We start from the raw sequence: 24,044 nt of genomic DNA on the forward strand, positions 1-24,044 counted from the left end.
AGAAAAATTGCCAGTTTACTTCATTTGCTCTTCTACTGTGTGAGTAATCTCTACGATGAGCATTATTTATTTATGACATAGGAACTGATTTTAAAGAAATAAGACAGCATTACTTAGTTTTGCACAATATACATGTCTTGTTCGTAGTTTGTCTCTTCAGGAAATACTCTGTCTGATGAGGAGAGCTGGCCAACTTTGCCTGGACGGTTCCAGCAGAATTCACCTTCGAAAACATGGGCAAAAGGTTCTCATATGAGTGTAAATAGGAAAGAAAGGAGGGAAATGCTGATGTATTCATTCAACTTAATTTTATTTTGCTTAACTTATTAGTAAAGAAATTATGGTATGCCGATTCCTCCCCACACACACACTTAACATTTAGAGCAAGTTCTACCAATTCAAAGTGTACAATTTCTACTGTGTAGAATCAGTTTTTGGTATTGGAAAGGCTTAAAATTCATATTATATCACCAATTCTGTTTCTTCTTAAAATCATAATGAAACTTAATAATAATTTTTTAAAGCCTTATAGTGTAGGTAAGCTGTCAATGGTACTATTCTCCGTTGATTTATGCTTCTTTCCACAGCAATTGCATGTTATGCACCCTAGAGGACAAAAAAAATTGCTGAGTAATGAGTTAACTTTATTGATACTCTAGTTTAAGCATCCTCACCACTCTGTGAGGTATAGAATAGTATTATCTATAGTTTACCAATCAAGAAGCCAAGGTAAGCATTAAAAATAAATTATAGATAAATTCCCATTCTTACAAGGAAGTAGACTCAGGGTTTGACTTCAGGCAGTCTGAATAGAGAGCCTGTGTTCTTTCTACTAAGCAAGACTGTCTTCAACATTAGAGGCCCTAAAGGTCAAAGTCACACATTCCTTGACATGTAAGCTAAAGCATCAATCCTCGGGAACACCAACATTTAACCTTAGCAAGAACATTTCATTCATCTACTTGTTCTGTTCTCTTTATTACATTTGTTATCAAACCAAGAGTTTTCTTTCTTTCTTTTTTTTAGGAACAGCAAGGAGAGCTCATCTAAATGAGAAATATTTCCTACCACATTCTTTTATGGGGTCACAATAGCCTGGAGAAGTACTTTCTGCCATCCCTCCATGCTTAGTCCCATGACTTACCCGTAGCAGCCTGCAGAGGTCACAGCACTAGGCTTCCAGTCCCAGCGCTGAATCTAAATATGTGACCTTGGCCATATCCTGGCTTTACTTTCTTGATCTATTAAATGAGAGATTTGGAGCAGATAATCTCTGAGGTCATTTCCATCTCTATAATTAGATATTATATGCTTCTAAGTGACGAGAGACTGAAGACATTGCTGCACTGATCTTTGTATGTTTTTAGCTGACATTACAGTTTAGGATGTCAGACTCCCCTTATGGTATTGCTGATTTGATTATGGTTAGAGGCTGATGTGTCTCCAGTGTATGTAGTTAAAATTGACATTGATGGGTATAAAACAGTTCACGGGGCTTATTAAATCCAGCCATAGAATTTGAATGTTCTGGGTTCCCTTCAGTGTTCACATAAACTATAAATCATCCTAATTCTGAAATGTGACCTTCCCCAGAATGAGCAAAGGCTTCTGGATTTCAAAGTCATCTGTGGCTCCACAAGGAGTCCCTGAATGTGATATCAGCTTTTGTGTCACATTATGAAAGCCCAGCTCTAAATAAATCATATCGGGTGTTTGGTTTAAAGGTGAACTCAAGCAAATCTATTATTGAAAATCTGGTTCCTGGTGCCCAGTACCAGGTTGTGATGTACCTAAGAAAAGGCCCTTTGATTGGACCACCTTCAGATCCTGTCACATTTGCTATCGGTAAGCTGCCAGCCTTGAGAATAACTTTATCAGGGTACTTTTTGGGCGGTGGGAGTCCAATGCTCAGGTCCAAGTCATTATCATCATATATGGGGAGACCATACTTATTCACCCAATATTTTACATCCAGAGGAATAAATGACAACCACTGTATACCAGGAGGATATGGTTAGCATCTATGACTCAGAAAAAATAACATCAGAGGCGAATATGGTTTATTCAATGATCATATCAAAACAGTGAAAACCCTAGTTATTAAGAACTTTGAAGCCATTGCTAAGATATTAAACATTCCTTCTTGGCTCTTTTTTTTTTTTTTCATCCCTCCCCACTTCTTCATAGTTCCAACAGGGATAAAGGATTTGATGCTCTACCCTTTGGGTCCTACAGCCGTGGTTCTGAGCTGGAGCAGACCTTACTTAGGTGTGTTCAGAAAATACGTCGTTGAAATGTTTTATTTCAACCCTGCAACAATGACATCAGAGTGGACAACGTACTATGAAATAGCAGCGACTGTCTCCTTGACTGCATCTGTGGTAAGTAGCTGTCACACTTCCCTGTAAAGAGACGTGCCTTTCTATGCCAGATGTATCAGAAAAAGTTACCTATAAATATGCATGGGGGCTTGCTACTTTCAAGAGTTTTCTAGTTGTTTTTGCTTTCTGGACTATTTCTGTTTTGGGGAGAGATTGAGAGAGAAAGAGAGAGAGAGAAAGAAAAAGAGAGGAGGGGGAGAGAAGTAATTATGTGAAACAAGGTTTCACCCCTAATTGAGCGTATCCACATTTTAGTAGAGCTATCAAGTGCTTATTGTTCCTCTCTGCTCCTGAGGAGGAAAACACACAAAAAAAATTTGCTTTAGTCATTCAATAATGAGTTGACACCATTCAAAGCTAATGATGACTATTCTTAACATCCACACATCCGTTAAATACCTCTCATGTCAAGTCATTAGAGGACGCTTTTCAAGAGAACAGGTAAAGATTACTCTTTCTGAGACTGGAATATTTTCTGAAGTGCAGGATCTACAGGTCCCGCATGAAGTACTTATTTGCCTCCCAGCAAGGACGCACGTTTATAGTCCAAATTGGGAGAATATGGAGTTGTGAGAGGCCGATTTTCTTAGAAATAGGGGGATGCGTATGCACAATCACTTACAAATTAGTACTACTTCACATGTGTAAGACAACTTAGGAAACTGCAAAACAAAACCAATGTTGGAAATATTTGACTCTATACCTTTGTATCCCTTTTTAAAAATTATGTTTGTAGGGCACCTGGGTGGCTCAGTCAGTTAAGCATCTGCCTTCGGCTCAGGCCATGATCTCAGGGTCCTGGGATGGGTCCGCTGCCAGCTCAGCAAGGAGCCTGCTTCTCCCTCTACCCCTCCCCTCTGCTCGTGCTCTCTCTTTCCCTTTCTCTCAAAAATAAATAAATAAAATATTTTTTAAAATTATGCTTGCATATCATTCTATTTACACCTTACCTCAGTCCAGAAAGAATTTTTAATGGAAAATTTGGGAACTACAAAAAGGCACAGAAATAAAATTAAAGACTAGTTACTGATTATTTTCATGACCTAATAGAAGTAACTCAATTCCAAAAACATGATTTTCTTCCCTTTAGTCTTTTGTCTCATTGTTCTTTTTAGAGGATAGCCAATCTGTTGCCAGCATGGTACTACAACTTTCGAGTCACCATGGTAACATGGGGAGACCCGGAATTGAGCTGTTGTGACAGCTCCACCATCAGCTTCATAACAGGTGAGTGATGTGTGGGAACTGCTTCTGGGGGGAGAGAAGACTGTTTTGAGGAGTTTCTGAAGAGATGCTCCTCCAGAAAGTTCGAGTTGTTCACCGGGCACTGATTGAGCATCAGTTTCACTGACGGCAGTATGCTCGATTCTAAAAATTCATTGTTTGTTCAAATGATAGTTTTTAAAAATTTAAATATGCTTTTATTCTGACTTATTGTCCTTTATTTATGTGCCCCATTCGGAATTGATGAGAATTGAATTGTAGCAGACAGAGCTTTCAGCTTCCCACTGAGATGAATTGATTGTACCCATTCGATGATTGTATTTGCTAGAGTGCCTCCATCTCCTTATTACATAAGCCATTTTTAAGGTCACAGGCTGATGACAGTGTTGTCCATTGCAGCAATGAAAATGGGCTTTGGTGACAGGTGGACCTGGGTTTGAATCCGGATCTGCCACCTACCCTGAGCAACCTGTGTGTGTTAACTTTCCTAAGCCTCAGTTTTTTTAAGTGTAAAATGGATATGATAATGGTATCTATTATTCTTTTCCATTTAAATACATCACTTAGGGGACACCTGAGTGGCTCAGTCAGTTAGGGGTCCCACTCTTGATTTTGGGTCAGGTCATGATCTCAGAGTTGTGAGATTAAGCCCTGAGTCGGGCTCCACTCTGGGCATGGAGCATGCTTGGGATTCTCTCTCTCCCTCTCCCTCTGCCTTTCCCCTCACCACCCCCTCCCACTTTCTCTTCCCTTCCAAAAGAAAAAAAAAATAGCGAAATATGTGGCAGAAAGTTTTAGTACGTAAACAACTGTTAGCTCATTATCATATAATGGAGATAGCAGAGGTGGTCAGAGATGGCAACGGAAAGGGGAAATTCATCAAAGAAACACTAACACTTTTTGAATCCTATTTAAACAAAGGTTTTTCAGGAACTTCTGGTTGGACTGAAAGGCTATTATTAGTTTTATGTTAAGAGGAGAAATGAGAAAAACATGTCTAGATGAAGAATAATGTTAGCAAAATACTTTCTTCTCTGGACATTCAGTTTTACTCTATCAAACTTTATCAAGATGAAAGAAAATGGAAAGAAATTAATCATGTGGTGGTGCTTGGCTGGCTCAGTTGGTAGAGCATGTGACTTTTGATCTTGGAGTTGTGAGTTCAAGCCCCATATTGGGTGTTGACATTACTTAAAAATAAAATCTTAAAAAAAGAAATTAATCATGTGAACTCTTACACTATCAATGTATACAGTACATCTCCTTCCTTTACTAACAATAGTAATACAATAGAATAGTGATACAATAGAATACAAGAGCTCCTTGTATTCTAGATGCTAACAGTAAACTAGAGTAGAAAAATGAAAAAATACCAAAAAGTTAGAAAATACCAGCTATGTGACAAGTACTGTGTTAGTTTCTTGACTATATTAATAATTGTGCACTTGGGGCACCTGGGTGGCTCAGTGGGTTAAAGCCTCTGCCTTCAGCTAAGGTCATGATCCCAGGGTCCTGGGATCGAGCCCCGTATCCGGCTCTCTGCTCAGTGGGAAGCCTGCTTCTCTTCCTCTCTCTCTCTGCCTGCCTCTCTGCCTACTTGTGATCTCTGTCTGTTAAATAAATAAATAAATAAATAAGTCTTTAAAAAAATAATTGCATACTTAATTTTAATGAAATTTTACTGTATAAATAATTCATTAGGCTTAACTTTATTGACATTGCCTCTCTGAGAATACTCTTTCCTTCTCAGACAGAGCAGATGTCTGGAAAAAGCCCAGACTTTGCATCTGAACACTTGGTTGAGCAGACCGGGCTTTGCAAAAATCTCTAGCTGTTGAACCCAAAGCAAATTATTTTAGTGATCCTGGACTTCTCTCTTCTCATTGGCAGAATTCAAAATGCTACCTAACAACTGGCTAATAGAGCAAAACCAATTGTATTAGAACTCACTGCAATAAGGCAGGAAACTGCCTTGATAGGTTCTTTGCAGTATCTTTGAAGGGGCACAACAGAAATGAAAAAGTAACAGGATTTGGAGTTCTGGACTCAAGTGGTTGTGTTGTGCCTTTCAAAGCTGGGAACCAGGATCTGGCAAAGGTTATGTGCCTAGCAAATCTGGATAGTTATAAGGTTAATAGGTGAGCTACTTGCCTAGGTGAGCTATTGTCTCCAGTAAATTGGGTTTCTGGGAATTTCTTATCCTTTCCTGGGACAATCTACTAAGTCATTCTGACCCTGACAGTTCGCTGTCTCATCTAAGCATATAAACACATAGTCTCAATTCTCACATCTCTAAAATGGGCATAAGAATTTCACAGGTAGTGTGAGAATGAAATTATGTCATATAAATCACTATTAAAATATCTCTGGTGACTGACTTTTATTTTTATACCTATTTTTAAAAAACAGTTGAAAATTTAGCCTTGTCTCATTTTGGTTTTCTTCCTTCATTTCAAGTTGAAAGCAAACAAAGCATGCTTCTCTTACCTCTGCTTTAGTTGTGAGCCAAAATGCCAAATCGTGTGATATAAAAGGATGTAGGAATAAAATATCTGAGTCAGATGTGATTTATTAGGATCTCAGGTCCCCTGTCTTTGTTGGGCAACTTTGTCTGCAAGTCAAATGCATAGTAATTATGCTAGTGTACCAAATAATGTCTAATAAACAAAGAGTGACATCTTGTGGCCTTTCAGTAATATGCCGCATTTTAAAGCAACAATACGGATAAAAATCTAAAGACTTGGTTAATACCCGTGAGGGGGAGCTTTCCACTTCTGGATTCACAATTTTATATACATCTCTTGTCCTTACTAGAATTAAAACATGAGAAACTATCCTTCAAAGAAATACAAGGATAGATACATACATATAATGAACTACATAGAAATAAATTAAGAGAAAAGAAGCCAAAAGTATTATTTTCTTTATTAGACTATTCTGAAATAAGATGCAGATTTGTGTTACTTGCTAGATACATTATTGGTATTTCAAGATTTTATTGTCAAACCTATAGAAATACTACTCTAATTTCACATGAAGCAGAATTTTTTAAAGATTTTATTTATTTATTTGGGAGAGAAAGCACAAGTAGGGGGAAGAGCACAGGGAATGGAAGAAGCAGGCTCCCCACTGAGCAGGAAGCCTGACATCGGGTTCCATTCCAGGTTTCTGGGATCATGACCTGAGCCTGAGGCAGATGCTTAACCAACTGAGCCAACCAGGCACTCCTGAAACAGAAATGGTTTTTACTCTATATATTACAAATCTCTTTAAATTTTTTAAAAGATTTTATTTAGGGGCACCTGGGTGGCTCAGTGGGTTAAGGCCTGCCTGCCTCTCTGCCTACTTGCGATCTCTATCTGTCGGATAAATAAATAAAATCTTTTAAAAAAAAGATTTTATTTATTTATTTGACAGAGAGAGAGAGATCGCAAGTAGGCAGAGAGGCAGGCAGGGTGGGGGAGGGGGGCGGCGGGAAGCAAGCTCCTCGCTGAGTAGAAAGCTGGATGCGGGGCTTGATTCCAGGACCCTGAGATCATGACCTGAGCCAAAGGCAGATGCTTAACCACTGAGTCACCCAGGTGCACTACAAATCTCTTTAGTGAAGAATTGTTCTTGAAAGCATAGTTATGAATGCTTATTATGAGTACTAATAGCATCTTGAGGAAGATGAATCTTCATGGTTTATGGAAATTCTCCTCCAATTCTTTCAACTGGTTTTGTGCTGTCTTTCAGGATGGAATACCTGCTTGTCTTCAAACCAACATACACATACATGGACTTTACATTCAACTCTGTACATGTTTCCTAAAATCCTCAGAATTATCAGTTAGTTTAAAAAATAATTAAAATATGCTTTCAGAGCTTATATATCATAAAGCTTTTAATGAACTCTCCTCCCCACTAGAAATAATTTAAACTTAAATGTGTAAGAAAAATTTAAAAATTAATAAACTCAGTGTTAGAATTTAGCAAAGAGCCCTTTTTGCTTTCCGTACTACTTACTTTAGCAACATTTATTAAGAGCCTCCTTTTTGCAAAGCACTGGTTAGACACGGTCAATGATATTGCCTTGTTATTTTATAGAAACAGTAATTATTTTCTGTCCCTCTAAGTATTGACCCTACTGTCCTTTATTTCCATACACACTTTGCTGCACCACAATGAAAAAATGTACTTTTATAGGACCCCAAATTTTTTAGTACTCTTGGAAAATAAGTTCAGCCATGTCTTACACTATTAATTTATTGATGCAGCAAGTATACTCAAAGAAGTGAGTATTTCAGGAATCTTGTAGCTGGGAAATTGGTATAAAAGACCTGATATCCTCGGGTATGGATAGGTCTGACTGCCTTGTGTCTGAGCCATACAAGATGGGGTCCCAGAAAACAAGTATCTGCCTTTGACTGCCAACCTGCCCCATGCTACTGAGCGGTTCAGGCATCCCCGGGACCATCGTATGGTGTGAACTTTAATTCTCTAAATTAACTCTACATGAGATTTCATGCTCTGTTGAGAAGTACTTTAATTATTATTAGCCTTTTAAACTAACGTGCACCTCTTTCTTTCCTCGTAGCCCCAGTTGCTCCAGAAATCACATCCGTGGAGTATTACAACAGTCTGTTATACATCAGTTGGACGTACGGTGATGATACAACTGACCTCTCCCATTCTAGAATGTTACACTGGATGGTTGTTGCAGAAGGAAAGAAGAAAATTAAAAAGAGTGTATGTTTCTTTGAATCCCAACATGGGGCATCTGAATATTCTTTAATGTAAACTATTGAAAACCATTAAGCAAACATTTATTGAAACATTAAACAGATGTCTTATGATTCTTGGCACTATTTTAGGCTCCCGTGAGAGAACAATTTTTTTTTTATGTTATATCAGTCACCATACCTTACATCATTAGTTTGTGATATAATGTTCCAGGATTCATTGTTTACATATAACACCCAGTACTCCATGCAATATGTGCCCTCCTTAATACCCATCACCGGGGTAACTCATCCCTCCACTCCCCTCCCCTCTAAAACCCTCGATTTATTTCTCAGAGTCCACAGTATCTCATGGTTTATCTCCCCCTCTGGTTTCTCCTCCTTCATTTTTCCCTTCCTTTTCCTAATATTCTCCATGTTATTCCTTATGCTCCACAAGTAAGTGAAACCATGTGACAATTGACTTTCTCTGCTTGACTTATTTCACTCAGCATAACCTCCAGTCCCGTCCATGTTGATGGAGAATTTGGGTATTCATCCTTTCTGATGGCTGCGTAATATTCCATTGTATATATGGACCACAGCTTCTTTACCCATTTGTCTACTAAAGGGCATCTCCACTCTTTCCACAGTTTGGCTATTGTAGACAGTGCTTCTATGAACATTGGGGTACATGTGGCCCTTCTTTTCACTACATCTGTGTCTTTGGGATAAATCCCAGTAGTGCAATTGTAGGGTCATAGGGTAGCTTTATTTTTAATTTTTTGATAAATCTCCACACTGTTTCCCAAAGTGGCTGCACCAACTTGCATTCCCACCAGCAGTGTAAGAGGGTTCCCCTTTCTCCACATCCTCTCCAAGATTTGTTGTTTCTTGCCTTGTTAATTTTTGCCATTCTAACAGGTGTGAGGTGGTACCATGAGAGAAAAATGAAGAAAGGACAATCAAGAAAAATTGTATTCTTCCTTTCATAGAATTCACCTTTTAATCTTTAATACTGAGCTGTAATAGTTATAACTAGTAATTCATTTACATTTACAGTTAACAATTTGAGCTTTTCCTTCAGGATGGCAAACATTTTCAAGAAAACCACATTTAATATGTTTTGATATTTTCTCTATATATCACCAATGCCTAAATATTTGGGTATGTTGGAAATACTGATTTCTTTTCTTCTGCTTTATTAAGCTTTTTTGAAATTGCATTAGTTAGGGTAGAGACTACATTACTGTAAAAAAAAAAAAAAGGACAACAAAGATTGTGGCTCAAAGAAAATAGAAGTTTGTTTCTCTCATGCTAGCACAGAACGATCAGGGCACCTCTGCTGTAAGGGATCAATCATCCAGGGCTCCAGATACTTTCTATCTTGCTGTTCCATCTACCATGGTGTAGTCTTCATTTGCACAGGTGAACCTTCCTAGTCATTAGATCCATATTCTAGCCTGCGGGGAGAGGAAAAGAGAAGATGTGGAAGCCCAGCATTTACAGGGCGTGAACAGAATTATAAGCTGCCCATGTGACTTCCACTGACAATTGATTGGTCAGAGGTGGGTCACATGGTCTCCTCTACCCATAGGGGAGACTGGGAAATAAGAAGCCAGGCAGCTATAGACATGACTAGGTTTCTTCTGAGCTTCCCAGCTAAGGCTGAGTAATGTACACATCAGTACCAATCTAGCAAATGCCTTTTCTAAAATTTGCTGTGAAGATGAGGAAAAATATCAAAGGAATACATATTCGAGATAGAAAATTAATTGCAAAAAATATTCTGACACACACTATGCATGTTTAGAGCTACCTTGCATTTGGCTCAGTTGAGGAATTTATATCATTTTCAAAGGAAACAAAGTATCCATTAGCTTGTAATCAACTGTAGATTGATTACACAGAACAGAGAGGGAATGCCTCCTATAGTCCCGTAGTTGTTTGGAGCCGTATTCTAGTTCAAGTTCATTAGAAGTTTAAACCCCGATTTTGATGGATCTTGCAGGTCACACGCAATGTCATGACTGCAATTCTCAGCCTGCCTCCAGGAGATATCTACAACCTCTCAGTAACCGCTTGCACGGAACGAGGAAGTAATACCTCCACGCTCCGCCTGGTCAAGTTAGGTAAGAAGAATGCACACGAGTGTGTGTGTGTGTGTGTGTGTGTGTGTGTGTGTGTGTGTGAGAAAATAGTCATGTCCAGAGAACTGGTGTTTGCATCCGTTGATTTGTCATGGTCTTCTCAATTCAGTGAAATAACGGAAACATGGCTCACTCTCTTTTATAAGTGCAAAATAAACATGTATACTACTAAAAGAGTTAGGTTCAACTTAATACGAGTTTCTGTGAATGGAATGTTTACTCTGCTGAGAGACAAGAGTATTCACCATCCTTAGTGAGATTAGAGAAACCAAGGAGTCTGAGGAATTTAGAGGAAACAAGACTTTAGAGGTTATCTAGTGTGGTGTTCTCAACCCTGCCAGACACCAATCCCTTCTCATAGGAGCATTATGAGATGTCCTCCTTAATACCTCAAATTGAAACTCATACACAAAATCATCCACATGTTGATTTTCTAAGTTGACAGTTTCCTAACTCTAATCTAAAACCAAGATAAAAGAAAAAAATGTATAACAAAATTGTACGGATCTCCTGCGTATTTGTTCAGATACAGTTTTTCTAGAAGTCATAATGAAATTGCCTAATGACTACACTTAATCAAAACGAACAAGTTTGAGTTTACAAGACGCAAAGGAAATCAGTAGTCCTTCCAGACAAGTAAAAAAGTAAATGGGGGAGTGAATAAAATAACTGAGCAAGCATAACTACAGGTGGACCCTTGAATAAAACCTACGTTATTATAATAAGAGACTAGATGTATTTGCATATGATGAGAGAAAGAGGAAAATAACCTTAATTAAAGTAAAGAGAACATGCCAAGAAAAATAATGGGCTGTGGATGAGGGAAAATGAGGAAAGTATAATATTCTTGCAAATGAGCTAGAAATTATTGTGTAGCGTAGTGTCAAAATAATTATTTATCTTATGAAATACAACTAGGAAGTGACACTATTTAACACAGAATGCATCTTCTACATTCAACAATCTTCCATGCAGTGAAGTATACATTTAGTTTCTGATACATAAAGGGACCTCAGAGATAATATTCCATAATCAGCAGCAGGCAAAAAAGGATAGATTGGCAGACAGTTGTGGGTAGTCTCCGTATCCAAGGGGCAAGCTGGAAATGTACTTCAATGTGTCATTCTCCTGGCAGAGATCTCCTTTTCCTATTTCAAAAAGGAAAAATATAGAGAATAGCAATACAAATATTTTCAAAATGCTTAATGCAACTTACATCACTGTTTCAGACGTCTGCTTATTTAGACTCTGTATCTAAGTCTAGTCATAAGAATGTCAAATTGTCACCATTATTACACATGTTCAGATGTGCATCTGGAAGTAAAATTGATCCAGGTTGAGGGGCACCTGGGTGGCCCAGTCGGTTAAGCATCTGACTCTTGGTTTTGGCTCAGATCATGATCCCGGGGTCATGAGATCGAACCCCACATCGGGCTCTGCACTCAACATGGAGTCTGGTTCAGATTCTCTTCCTCTTTCTCTACCCTTCTCCCTACCTGTGCGCTCTCTCTCCCTCTCTGTCTCTCAAATCAATCAATAAATAAAATCTTTAAAAAAAACAAAAAAGACTGATCCAGGGTGTCTTATAAGCAGCTTATACACCCTGAGTAGCATTGCTGGCAGTGATGTACCTTTAGAAAACTCCTAGAAAATCCCTAAAAGGGGCACCTGGGTGGCTCAGCGGGTTAAGCCTCTGTCTTCGGCTCACATCATGATCTCAGGGTCCTAGGATTGCATCAGGCTCTCTGCTCAGCGGGGAGCCTGCTTCCCCCTCTCTCTCTGCCTACCTCTCTGCCTACTTGTGATCTCTTTCTCTGTCAAAGAAATAAATAAAATCTTTTAAAAAAGGAAAAAGAAAATCCCAAACAGAACAAAGCACAGTCTTTCCTTAGTTTCCCCAATAGTTGTATTTCTCTGTAATTCAACACATAAGACACTAAGTCTTAAATCTTTTTGTGTGTGTCTCATATTTGCCATGGCAAAAATTAAATTCTTGCACTGGAACTCTTTAAAATTAAATAGGTAGTTGGAAATATATAACACGTTAAATAGATACTATGGGCAGAAAAATTAAATTATTGAATAATTTGTAAATAACACCTTAATTCTTCTTCATGACAACTTCCTTCTAAATTATTTTACCTAACTTCTTGAAAAACTTTTCCAATGTTATTGTGCGGTAAAGTACTTTATAGTGGATCTATACCAGTGTGACATAACAAAGGTATGTGGGATGTGGGACATGGGACAGTTTTTCTGTTTGGAGCTTTCTAGATCATTTCAGGACATCTAGCACTTCTACTTCCTGCCCACAGAAGCCCAGTTAGCAACCTTCCTTGTGACTATTAAAAATATTCCTGCAAATTTACAAACATCCTCTCACTGTGAACCACAACTTCAATTTCATTCAGGCAATCCGATCTGCAGGCAATCTGATCTTCTTCCCCAGCTATCTTTACTTCAGTTCCAGGAATGTGGAGATCACCAGCTTCCAACCTTGTATGATCTTTCTAAAATTGCCTGCCAATTCATTCCAACTGTTATGTCTGATTTTGTCCTCTGTGGATATAAAAATCAGTTCAAAACTTGTTTCCAGGTAACTAGAATTTACTTAAAGATTATGTTCACCCTTTCCATGCCTTTCTTTTCCCCAGCTTTATGATCACAAGAAGCTGTAAGTGTTTCTGGGGTCTTAGCTGCTTTCTCTAACTCATTTTGGGTTTTTTAAGTCACCCTTGAAGTTCAAAGATAGGTCTTACCAAAGGACCATTTGGTGAACCTATTGCAAGTTTCAGTGTTATTTTTATTTGACATAATGGCTGATATCTTGATCAGGAGTGTGAGTTAAAGTCATGAGCTGGTACAATTACACTCACACTACATAGATATAGGAGTAAAAACCATGATAGTTTCCAAATTTATCATGAGCTTTGAGCCTCCATGTCTTCCTATTAACAGACCTGAACTACCTAAACCAGCTTAGAAATACCCTTTAAACTTTTCAAGAAGAGAATGCAAGTTTCCACAGAAATTCTTTCTTGGAGTCAGTAAGGTTTTCCCTTTTGTGATCTAAATAGCAGACGAAATATTGCCTCTATATTGTTCCCCTCTGAAAATAAGACAATGTGTATATAATGGGCCTGAACTCAGCCTTTTTCCCCCTGAAAACTAAATAACTTCACTTTTTATCCGTTTGTCTAAAAATTTATTTTCTATTCTACTAATCACATTATTGTGTTTTTTCAGTTCTTCCAATTTTCCATAACACACAAGGCCGTGCCTACTTTAGATGCTCGATAGATACTTATAAAACCACACTGCAACCACAGACCTCAGAACTGAAAATAATATTGTAAGTTTTACCATTCAGAGAAGTAAAATAACATTTCACCTTTGTAATAACTGATTGCAGGTGTTTTTTTATTTCACAGAACTTTCATTCTAGTCACTTTATGTTTCTTTATAGCACTCACTTGGTATACAGAGAAGTCATATTAATTCTACTTTACAGAAACATACAACTTTGGTACACAGATTATTCAGGCTTGTTTGAATCTAAATGATGTTGTTAGACCTGGGACCAAAACTGGCTGGGCTGGTGCATCTGGATGGCTCAGTCAGTTAAGTGTCATACTTCTGATTTTAGATCAGGTCATGATCTCCAGGTGGGAGATCAAGCCCAGTGTTGGGTTCCATGCTGGGCGTGGAGCCTGCTTAAGATTCTTTCTCTCCCTCTCCCTGGCACTCTGCCCTCCCCCTCCCTCTCTAAACAAACAAACAAACTGGCTGGCTTACCTTGAGTTCAATTTCTCTGTGATAAAAACCCTCTTCTCATAATGGCTCTACTTGCCATTATGGAGGGCAGATTTAACATCTGTGGAAAGAAACCAGGCTACCAGTGAATCTGGTATAATATAAATTAACCCAAGAGGGCATGTGCACAGGTAGAGAACCCTCAAAGCAATTGGCAAGAATTTTCTTTTCTTTTTTTTTTTTAAATTTATTTGACACAGAGAGAGAGAGAGAGAGAGATCATAAGTAGGCAGAGAGGCAGGCAGAGAGAGGGGGAAGCAGGCTTCCCACTGAGCAGAGAACCCAATGCTGGGCTCAATCCCAGGACCCTGAGATCATGACCCAAGCCAAAGCCAGAAACTTAACTCACTGATCCTCCCAGGTGCCCCAAGGATTTTCAACTATTATGTCATCAGTAGCATCCAGGAGAAGACATCTACCAACAGTGGTGCTGTTGGCAGGGCACTGAGCCAGTCATCTTATTAAGAATTTTAAGTTGCCAGCAGTCTCACGGTACCATGGTGGTGTGTGATGAGAGCTACTTTGGCAGTCCATACAAATGTCAATCAAATCTCCACTAAGACGTGTCATTTTAAAAGAACTTATTGGTTGATATGCAACTGTGGCTTCAACCAGCCACCAGTCATAACTTGTGGTCTTGGTGAACCCACATAAAACTCTGGGCCAACTTTAAGAGGATTTGGTTAAGTTAACATCTGACAATCAACCATTTTAAAAAAAAAAAAGGAAGAAAGGAAAAGAAATAGAGATGGGAAGTGTTGGGAATATCACAAAATAGCTCTATGGTTGTGGAGTATTCACTCATTCGTTCATTTAACAAATACATACTGAGAACCTTCTAAGAATTGCCCAGATGCAAACAATCTGAGGGTTTTGGAGGGGTGAGGGGTGGGAGGTTGCATGAGCCTGGTGGTGAGTATTATGGAGGGCACGTGTTGCATGGAACACTGGGTGTAGTCCATAAACAATGAATTCTGTAACACTGAAAAGAAATTTAAAAAATAAATAAAAATATAAAAATAAAAATAACTGTAAAACAAAAACAAACAAACAAAACAAAAAGAATTGCCCAGATGCCAGACTACTTGTAGTAATGAATAGTAATGAATTCAAAGGACTACTTTTAGTTTCTGTTCACAAGGAGCTTATGATCTACTAAAGGGGAGATGGTAAGAAATCTTGTATGGCGTATTAAAACAGGGTAATGTGGGACAGATTGCATATGCAACAAGACCTTTCTCTGAGGAAGCAGTGGTGAGAGATAGGAATAACAAGAAAGGATCTGCCGTGAAAAGTTTGGGAAGGGGCATGCTGAGCAGAGGGAAGAAGCCGAGATCAGATTATGTAAGATATTTATAAGGTGGAGTTGAGATTTTATTTTGAGTACACTAAGAAGGCATGGAGAGAATTAAAAATAAACAATCTAACCTACTTAAAATAATCCCTCTTTTTGCTCAAGGGAGGAACAATTGTTAGGTCAGCAGTGAAGACAGGAAGATCAATTAAGGAATCATGGGTCCTAAGCTTGAAAATAATGTTCTAGGGGCACCTGCGTGCTCAGTCAGTTGGGCAGCCAACTCTTTTCTTGATTTTAGCTCAGGACATGGTCTTGGGGTCGTGGGATCAAGGCCCATGTTGGGCTCTGTGCTCAGTGTGGAGTCTGCTTGAGATTCTCTCTCTCTTTCTGCCCCCTCCCCCATTTCTCTCTTTCAGATAAATAAATAAATCTTTAAAAATCTTTAAAAACAGCATTCTAGTTTGGTAATTTCCATGGGAAATGATGGCAAATTTGACAAAATTCAGGAGTTATTTTGGAGCTTCTGTCCACAGAGCTTTCTGGTGAAGTGAAAATAGGAAATAATAGAAAGGGAAAATAAGAATGACTTCTAGGCTTTACTCTTAAACAACTAGGGTGGATGGTGGTACAATTCACTGAGATCGAGGACTAGAAAAACTAGAAGAGGAATAAATTAGGGGTAGGGTGAGAAACATAGATTCTTCTTTGGACATAAAAAAATCTAGAGGATATCCAAGTACAGCTGTCAAATAAAATGATTATTGTTATATGTCTAGAGACAAAATCAGGGAGAATTCTGGACTGGAGATTTAAATTTCACAGTGTCGAAATCACCAACTATATAAGTAGATATAGAAAAGAACCACTCCAGCACTTAGACACTGAGCAGAGGAGTCATCAGCAAGAGAGGCTGGGAAGGTACAGCCACTGAGGTCAGATAATAACAGAAACAGAATGTATCCAGCACCATTGTCAAACTTCAGTATCCCGACCACAGTTGTGTTCAGACAGGTTCAAGATAAGGAAATCTTCGATGTGCTAGGAGAGATTTGGAGATAATTGAGTACAATGCCTTCATTTGAGCAACTGGGGATCTAGAGAAATCTGACTTTACACGTTGAGTCTGGGTGGAGAAAGAGTGTTTCAGTCCTTTTTATTCGTCTGCTGCTTATGTTTTCCTAGATTTGGAGTGTATTTTTTTTTTCTAAAAACTTCATTTTTTTTAGTGAATACTTCTAACAGGGAAGGGAGGAGTTTCACACCCACTTGGGTGGCTTTCTCTGTTCCTCTTTTGGAATTTGGGTATTAATAACATCAGCTTCATTATCTTAATCTCAATCATGAAAGGTTTTATATAGATCAGAAATCTTTAAGGCATAGTTTTACTATAAATAAAAAGAATCAAAATACTTTCAGATGTTAGGAATTTGGGGCATATTACAATCTCGCTTTCTCTCTCTCTCTCTCTCTCTCCCCCCCATAATATTTCAGTAGATTAAAAATAATTATTTACATTTTGATGAAAAATATTTTCTGACTTTATAAAAGCTAGTACATAGTACTGTCCTTTATGATCTTTGTTTATTCTTATGTTGAAATCACTGAGTTCACAATTTTAGAAATAGTTGCTTGGATATATGCAATCCTTATTTTTCGTAGGAAGTGAGTGAAGTGTTGTGAGTCAAATCACACTGAAACCTAAGGTACTCCTCCCTGTCCCCCGGGCCCTTTTCTTGGATCCTCTCCTAGTAAGTGACTGCCTTGTTATCCCTCTCACCCCCCACCAAAAAGAAACGAGTTTAATAAGACACGAATGTGAATAAATTGTGTCAATGTAACATAGAGAAAAGGAAAGAAAGATGGATGAATGAGTGCATGGAAGGGAAGGGAAGGAGAAAGCGAAAGAAGAAAGAAAATATGCTTATTAATTCTATCCATCCATCCATCTATCTATAATTATTTACTTACTTATTTATAGATGCCAGTCAAAAAAAAAAGGCTAATAAATGAAGATACTATACTTTTAAAAAATTAATTCAGATCAAGTCCTGTGTCGGGCTCCCAGTTCAGTGGGTAATTTGCTTCTCCCACTCCCTTTTTTTCTACTTGTGCACACATTCTCTCTCTCTCTCTGTCTCAAATAAATAAATTTTTTAAAAATGAAAATAAAAAATTAATTCTATCCATCAGCAAATATTTATTTAGCATTTACTATGTGCTACATACTAATCTAGGTGTTGAGGGTACAGAAATGAACAAAACTGACAAAAATTTCTACCTTCATTCTAGTGGAAAAAAAGAGGCAATAAACATAAATATATGGATGTCAGATGATGATGCATGTTTTGGAGAAAAATGAAGCCGTGAGAAAAGTGTTATGGGGAGTAAAGTGAAATTTTTGTAGGAGGCGGCGTAGGTTAAGCTTTACGGTGAAGGTGTATTTCAGTCAAAATCTGAGTGTGTAAAGAAGTGAGCCAAACAGATAACTGGAAGGTTTTATAGGCAGAGGGAACCACAGGTACAGAACTCCAACAGCAGTAGTGTACCTGGAAGGTTCAAGGAAAAGTCAGGAAGGCAGTAGGCTGAAGTGGAAGGAACGAGGGGGAGAGTAGTGGTTAAAAGGACAGAGATGTAACAAGGGAACAGATCATGTAGGGTCATTGAAAAGACGTTTCATTCTGAGTGAGATAATACTCCACTGGAGGGTTCAAGTGACGGAGTCACATGACCTGACAAGTTTCACAAGATCACTTCGGTAAGAATAGAGTGTTCAGAGATCAAGGTAAAATGGGAAACCAGGTAGATAAGATGATCATACATCCCAGTTACCATAGATAATAACGGTTTACACCTGTTACGGATCAGTTAAAGGCCAGTCACCCTCTATTGCAATCGTTTTCTTCTCCAAAGAGTATTTCAATTTGGACGCTTTTGATCAATTACATAGTTACCTTAAATTTAGGAGGCTGTTGCATCTATCCAAATAAAAGGTTATTCTTGCCTGCACCAGGGTGGTAGCTGAGAAGGTGATGAACAGGGATAAGCTTCAGAATGTATCTTGAAGATGAAGCTGAGAGAGTCTACTGCTGGGTTTTAGATGTTGTCTATGAACAAACAAAGTAAGTCTAAGGAGATGCCAAGATATGGGGCCTGAGCAGTCAGAAGGACAGAGCTGCTATTTTTTGAGATGGGGAAGATAATGAGAGAGGCAGATTTGGATGAAAGACCAGAAGCTGAGGTTTGGATGCATCAACATTTGAAGGTGCCTGTTAAGCATTAAAGAACAGATGTTGAGGAGTGCCTGGGTGGCTTGGTGGGTGAAAGCCTCTGCCTTTGGCTCAGGTCATGATCCCAGGGTCCTGGGATCGAGCCTCCCACTGGGCTCTCTGCTCAGTGGGGAGCCCGCTTCCCCCTCTCTCTATGCCTGCCTCTCTGCCTCCTTGTGATCTCTGTCAAATAAGCAAATTTTAAAAAAAATCTTTTAAAAAAAAAGAACAGATGTTGAAATAAATAAATCTTAAAAAAAAAAGAAGAAGAAGAAGAACAGTTGTTGAGTGGGCAGTTAGATAAAGGAGCTCAGAATCTGGAAGATTTCAGACCTGGGAAGTATATATTTGAGAGTAGTCAAGAAACAAATCTGATGAGGTTATCAGGGGATGAATAAAGGAAAAAGAATGCTATCCAAGAACTGAGCCCTGACACTCCAGCTTTAAGAAATGGAGGTGGTGTGAGGGAACCAGCAAAAGAGCCTGAGAAGGAGTGGCCAGTCAAGTAAAAAGGAACACAAAGAAGTGTGATGTCCAAAGAGCCAAGCAAAGAAAGTGCTTGATTGATAAACTCGTCGAGCCTGCTGGAAAGTCAAGGAAGTTGTGAAATGAGAATTGACTGCTGATGTGAGCAACCCAGAAGTCATTGGTGATTTGGGGAGGAGGCACTTGGGTGGAGTGTGGTAAAGACAAAATACGTTATTAAAAGTAATTCAAGAGAGAATAAAAGAACAACCGAAGACAGCTGGAATAACAAAACTTTCTAGGGGTGTGATTACAAAGAGGAGAGAAAAAATGAGCAGGAGCTAAAGATAGAATCCAAGAGTTTTTATCTGTTTGGTTGGATTTGTTTTCTCTTTCTTTTTCTTTCTATTTTTTTGAAGTGGGTGGAAACGGCTCTTCAATGGGCTAATCAGAATGATTCAACAGACCAGGGAAAATTAATGGGGCTGGATGTTTAGAGGTGACACTCATTAAATGATGTCCTTGCTTGGGCCCAAAGTGGAAGGACTCTGGGTGCCACTGGAAGGGGTGGCCTAAGACTGAGTGAATCTGTAGTTAGGAAGAGTGAGAGTATATGGGCACCAATGGGGATGTAAGTCAGGCGGGTGCCATGATGGAAGCTTATGGAGGATTTCTACTGATTTCTTACAAACATGTATTCTTTAGGTTTTCAGAGGATCATGACTGCCATGCTACCTTTCTTGTAGAGTCCTTCAGGGCCAGCAGGCTCATGCCAACATTATCTTCTGGGTTGAACTATCAGACATGCCACTGTTCCATGGCTCTGTCCCTCGTCCCAAGACCAACTGATGCCCCTTCTCAATCTCTTTCTCTCCCACGTCTTACTATGGTCTTGTGAGTTTCACTGCCATTTGTCAGCTGCCCACAGCCAAGCCACACAACTTCAGTACTTCCCTAAAACCACTTCTCCTGTATACCATAAAGCGACTTGCAGAGTCTGTAAGTTTCTGTTCAAATCTGGATGATGGACAGATAGGGCCATGACTGTGATGTCTGGCGCCAATCTCCATGTACAAGCAAGTACCCACCCTGGAAATGTTGGTCTTCTAGAAAGAGGAACTTTTCAGGAGGCTCCATCATCCTCAGTTATATGGAAATGAATGTCAAATACCCACATTTGGCAGGGGGGGATCTGGGTGTAGAAAGGACCCTTAACTAGGCATACGGAGATCTGGATCCCAGTTTTTGCTCTCACAGGCAAGCTGTGTTACCTTAGAAAGTGGGATAGGGCCTCTGGGTTTCAGTGGCCTCGTCTAAAGTGAACAAAATGACCTTTAATAACCCTTCCAGTTTTAGAATGTAGTTCATACCTGTTCAGGGTAAAGGCAACAAGGCTAATGATACAATAAGAGTAGTGACCTTTTTATAAGAATTTGGCAAAAATAAGTTGTAGTTAAATAAAAATGCTAGGTAAAAAAACCATATTCTTGGAACCGAAAAAAGGAGGAAGTCAGAAATGTTGTTTTGAAACTAAGTAAGGTTAAATGAGAGCTTTCTTTGAAAAATTCTAACCTTTAGAAGTTACTAGAGCTGGTAAAACCGTAAAAACACCCCGTGACTCACAGAATGGGTTATTACAATTGCTATCATGGAGCCATAAAGAATTTATTTAAAATGTAATAGAAATCACGGGTATTTTAAATTCCTGAGAAAATCCTATGTTTTGCATATGGAAAGGGCCTGATTACACTATAATATTTGCCCTAGTTTTTTTAATATTTTCCCATGTTGTTTTTCAATTTTCTCATTACTTATTAAAAGAATCTCCCATAATTGAAAGGAGAATAGGCTTAGTAAACTTTAAATTTAACCCAGGTTTCTGTTATTTAATATAAATTTTCATTTTAATTTCACTGCCTACCAATCTCAACTCACCATGAATGATTTCTCTAACACTTTTTTCCCCCTTCAAATTGTGCTTTCTTTTGCTGATGTTGTTTTTGAACAAGCTGGACATAATTTATGTGGCTTGCACTGCGTAAGTCGCAAATATTTTCTTTGACCAAATCGAATATGTTAGGCTTACACTCCTTCAGATAGAACTGCTTGCCTTGAGGAAAATAAAAAATAGATTTATTTAAAAGATGGACAATAATATAAATGTTAAAGGCCATCCTTTGTGTATGAACAGTACACTAGCCTATTTCTGTCAGTGATGCTGAGAATTGAAAATGGATTTTATCATATCGATCATTTTTTACAGTGTTTTTTTCTCTTTAATTCCCCTTATCACCAATGTCACACATTTGTAAAAGGACTCACCAGGTTTAGAGGTATAAACTACAAACAGATTGAAACTAGTGGGCCCTTGGGGATATAATCTTGGCCTCATTAACATCATTCCATCGGCAGCTAAACTAATGGATCCCATTAAAATAAGAAACAAGGTAATAATTGTCAGAAAAAGATGGATTTGAGACAATAAACACATTCTCTTCTGTTCCAACGCAAAATATTACAACCTGACTCCCTTTGGGATTTCCTAGGAAAGGAAGGAATTTGCTGCCAGAGCAAAGAGTAAGAGTCAGGCCCCCGCTCATCCTTTACCCAAGGTCACCTTCACTACCTCTCCTCCCCCCACCGAGATCCTAGGGAACAGCTTGAGCCTCTCATAATCCAACCTAAATTAAATGTAGAGATAGCCTTACAGCTTTCCTTTCTTCCCATGTTCTGGGCCTTGTACTTAATTTCTTTACAAAATTAAGTTGGACTCTCCTCTCAAATAGGAGAGGAATTGAAAAGGAAAGAGAAGGAAAGAAGAGGGCCAGACAGTTGAGTATGTTAGAAAGCAGTGTTAGAAAGCTCTTAGAGAATATTTTAAAGCCAACAACCCCATAGTTTCGAAAAGAGTCCATCTGTCTCCTTTTCCCATTTCCACGGGTTCTCACATCAAATATCATGGACTCCAGAGTGATTTTAAACAAAAGGAAATCGGACATTACGAAGCCTGGGAATTTTGAAGAAGTTAATGTTAAGAGGTCATTTTGAGAAGTAGAAAGTGCTAGCCAGGGGATGTTCTATAAGTAATATCTTCCTATGTTCTCAAAAGTGACTTTGGGTATGTTATCTTAAAGCTCATTTACTTTTCGTAACATCATTGAGGCCTTCCTCTCCCTCCCTTTTATGAGCTGGGCTGGATTTGATATTTTGAAGAGTAAGAGAACTGTATTCATTTGCTAGAGCTGCCCTGACAAAATGTCGCAGATTGGGTGGCTTGATCAACAGGAACTTATTTTCTCACAGTTCCGGAGGCGAAAAGTCCCAAATGCAGGTATCAGCAGATTTGGTTTCTCTGAGGCCTTTCTGCTGGGCTTGCAGGTGAACTCACCTTCCAGCTGTGTCCTCACATGGCTTTTCTGTGTTCCCATTTGTCTTTGGTTTCTCCTTGTCTGTCCAAATTCCCTGTTCTTATAAGCACGACGGTCAGATTGGATTGAGGTCCACCTAAGGGTCTCATTTTAACTTACCTCCTGAAAGGCCCTATCTCCAACCACATTCACATTCTTGAGGTACAGGGGCTTAGGACTTCTACCTAGGAATTTGGGTGAACACAATTCATCCCATAACAGAGACACAGACCAAAAAAAAAAAAAGGCTTTTATAATATTTAGACACTTTTACAATATTTAGACACTGCTGGGGTGCCTGGGTGGTTCAGTCAGTTAAGTGTCTGTCATGTCAGGTCATGATCAGGGTCCTGGGATCGAGCCCCGCCATCAAGCTCCCTGCTCAGCAGAGAGTCTGCTTCTCCCTCTCCCTCTGCTGCTTCCCCTCTTTCTGTGCCCGTTCTCTCTCGCTCTCTCACTCTCTGTCAAATAAATAAGTAACATCTTTTAAAAAATGACATTTAGCCACTACTCCCTTCTGGTCTTGTGCCCGAGGATGGGAAAGAGGAATCATCTAAGTCATGTTTGGCTACAGAGTTCAGCTGACTTTGCCTTCTTAGGAGAGGAGCTCGATAACAGAAGGGGGGAACCTCCAACCAGCTTCTGCCAAGAATTTCCACACTTCTGCTCTACTAAACGGGAAGGAATGCTCTAACCCTGTACTGTATAATTAAAATACAATGAGAGCCGAAGATGTAATTTTAAATTTTCTAGTAGCCACATTAAAAAATACTAAGAACAGGTGGGTGTGATTGAGTTTAATATACCTTATTTAACCAAATACATCAACACAGTATCATCCTAACATGGAATTGATATAAAGATTTATATGTGAAATATCTTTACTCTTATTTTATACTAAATCTTCAATATTCAATCTGTATTTCCCTCTTGCAGCTCCTGTCAGTGTAGACTAGCCACATTTCAAGTACTCCATAGCTACATGTGGTAATATCTACTGTGTTGGACAGTACAGTTCTAAGATTTTAATACATTTTCTGGGGCAGATGTTGTCTTGAGTAGTGAAACTTAATTAGAAGCCCTTCCCAATCCAGTTATACTTCCACTTATGAAATATTGCAATGACTTTCTTTGTTTCCTTTGGAATAGTTGGTGCAATTTCTCCCCAGTACATGTAAGGAAATATACCTGTCACGGAGATCCTAAACAGCCCTTAAGCAGGCCATTTGTGCATGTTACTCGTTGACCTAAGGAGCTAAAATGCATATGTCCTTCAGAAAAGGATACAGTGATAATGGGTACAGTGACCTTGGAATAATCCATTGCCCCTATATACCACTT

At 38.8% G+C, this 24,044-nt stretch overlaps 1 protein-coding gene across 2 annotated transcripts in view; it reads left to right on the forward strand.

Moving 5' to 3' along the window:
* PTPRO (protein tyrosine phosphatase receptor type O) overlaps positions 1–24,044 on the forward strand; it is a gene marked incomplete at its 5' end in the record, with an annotated part of 233,570 nt that overhangs the window by 161,555 nt on the left and 47,971 nt on the right. For both annotated transcript variants that reach the window (XM_080810594.1, XM_080810595.1), the window contains 5 exons: positions 1,725–1,845; positions 2,188–2,381; positions 3,497–3,608; positions 8,182–8,333; positions 10,317–10,437. In XM_080810594.1, the coding sequence (XP_080666720.1) occupies positions 1,725–1,845; positions 2,188–2,381; positions 3,497–3,608; positions 8,182–8,333; positions 10,317–10,437 (700 nt within the window). The remainder of the gene's footprint in view (positions 1–1,724; positions 1,846–2,187; positions 2,382–3,496; positions 3,609–8,181; positions 8,334–10,316; positions 10,438–24,044) is intronic.

Source organism: Martes martes (assembly GCF_963455335.1).
Source record: "Martes martes genome assembly, chromosome: 8".
Lineage (NCBI taxonomy): Eukaryota > Metazoa > Chordata > Mammalia > Carnivora > Mustelidae > Martes > Martes martes.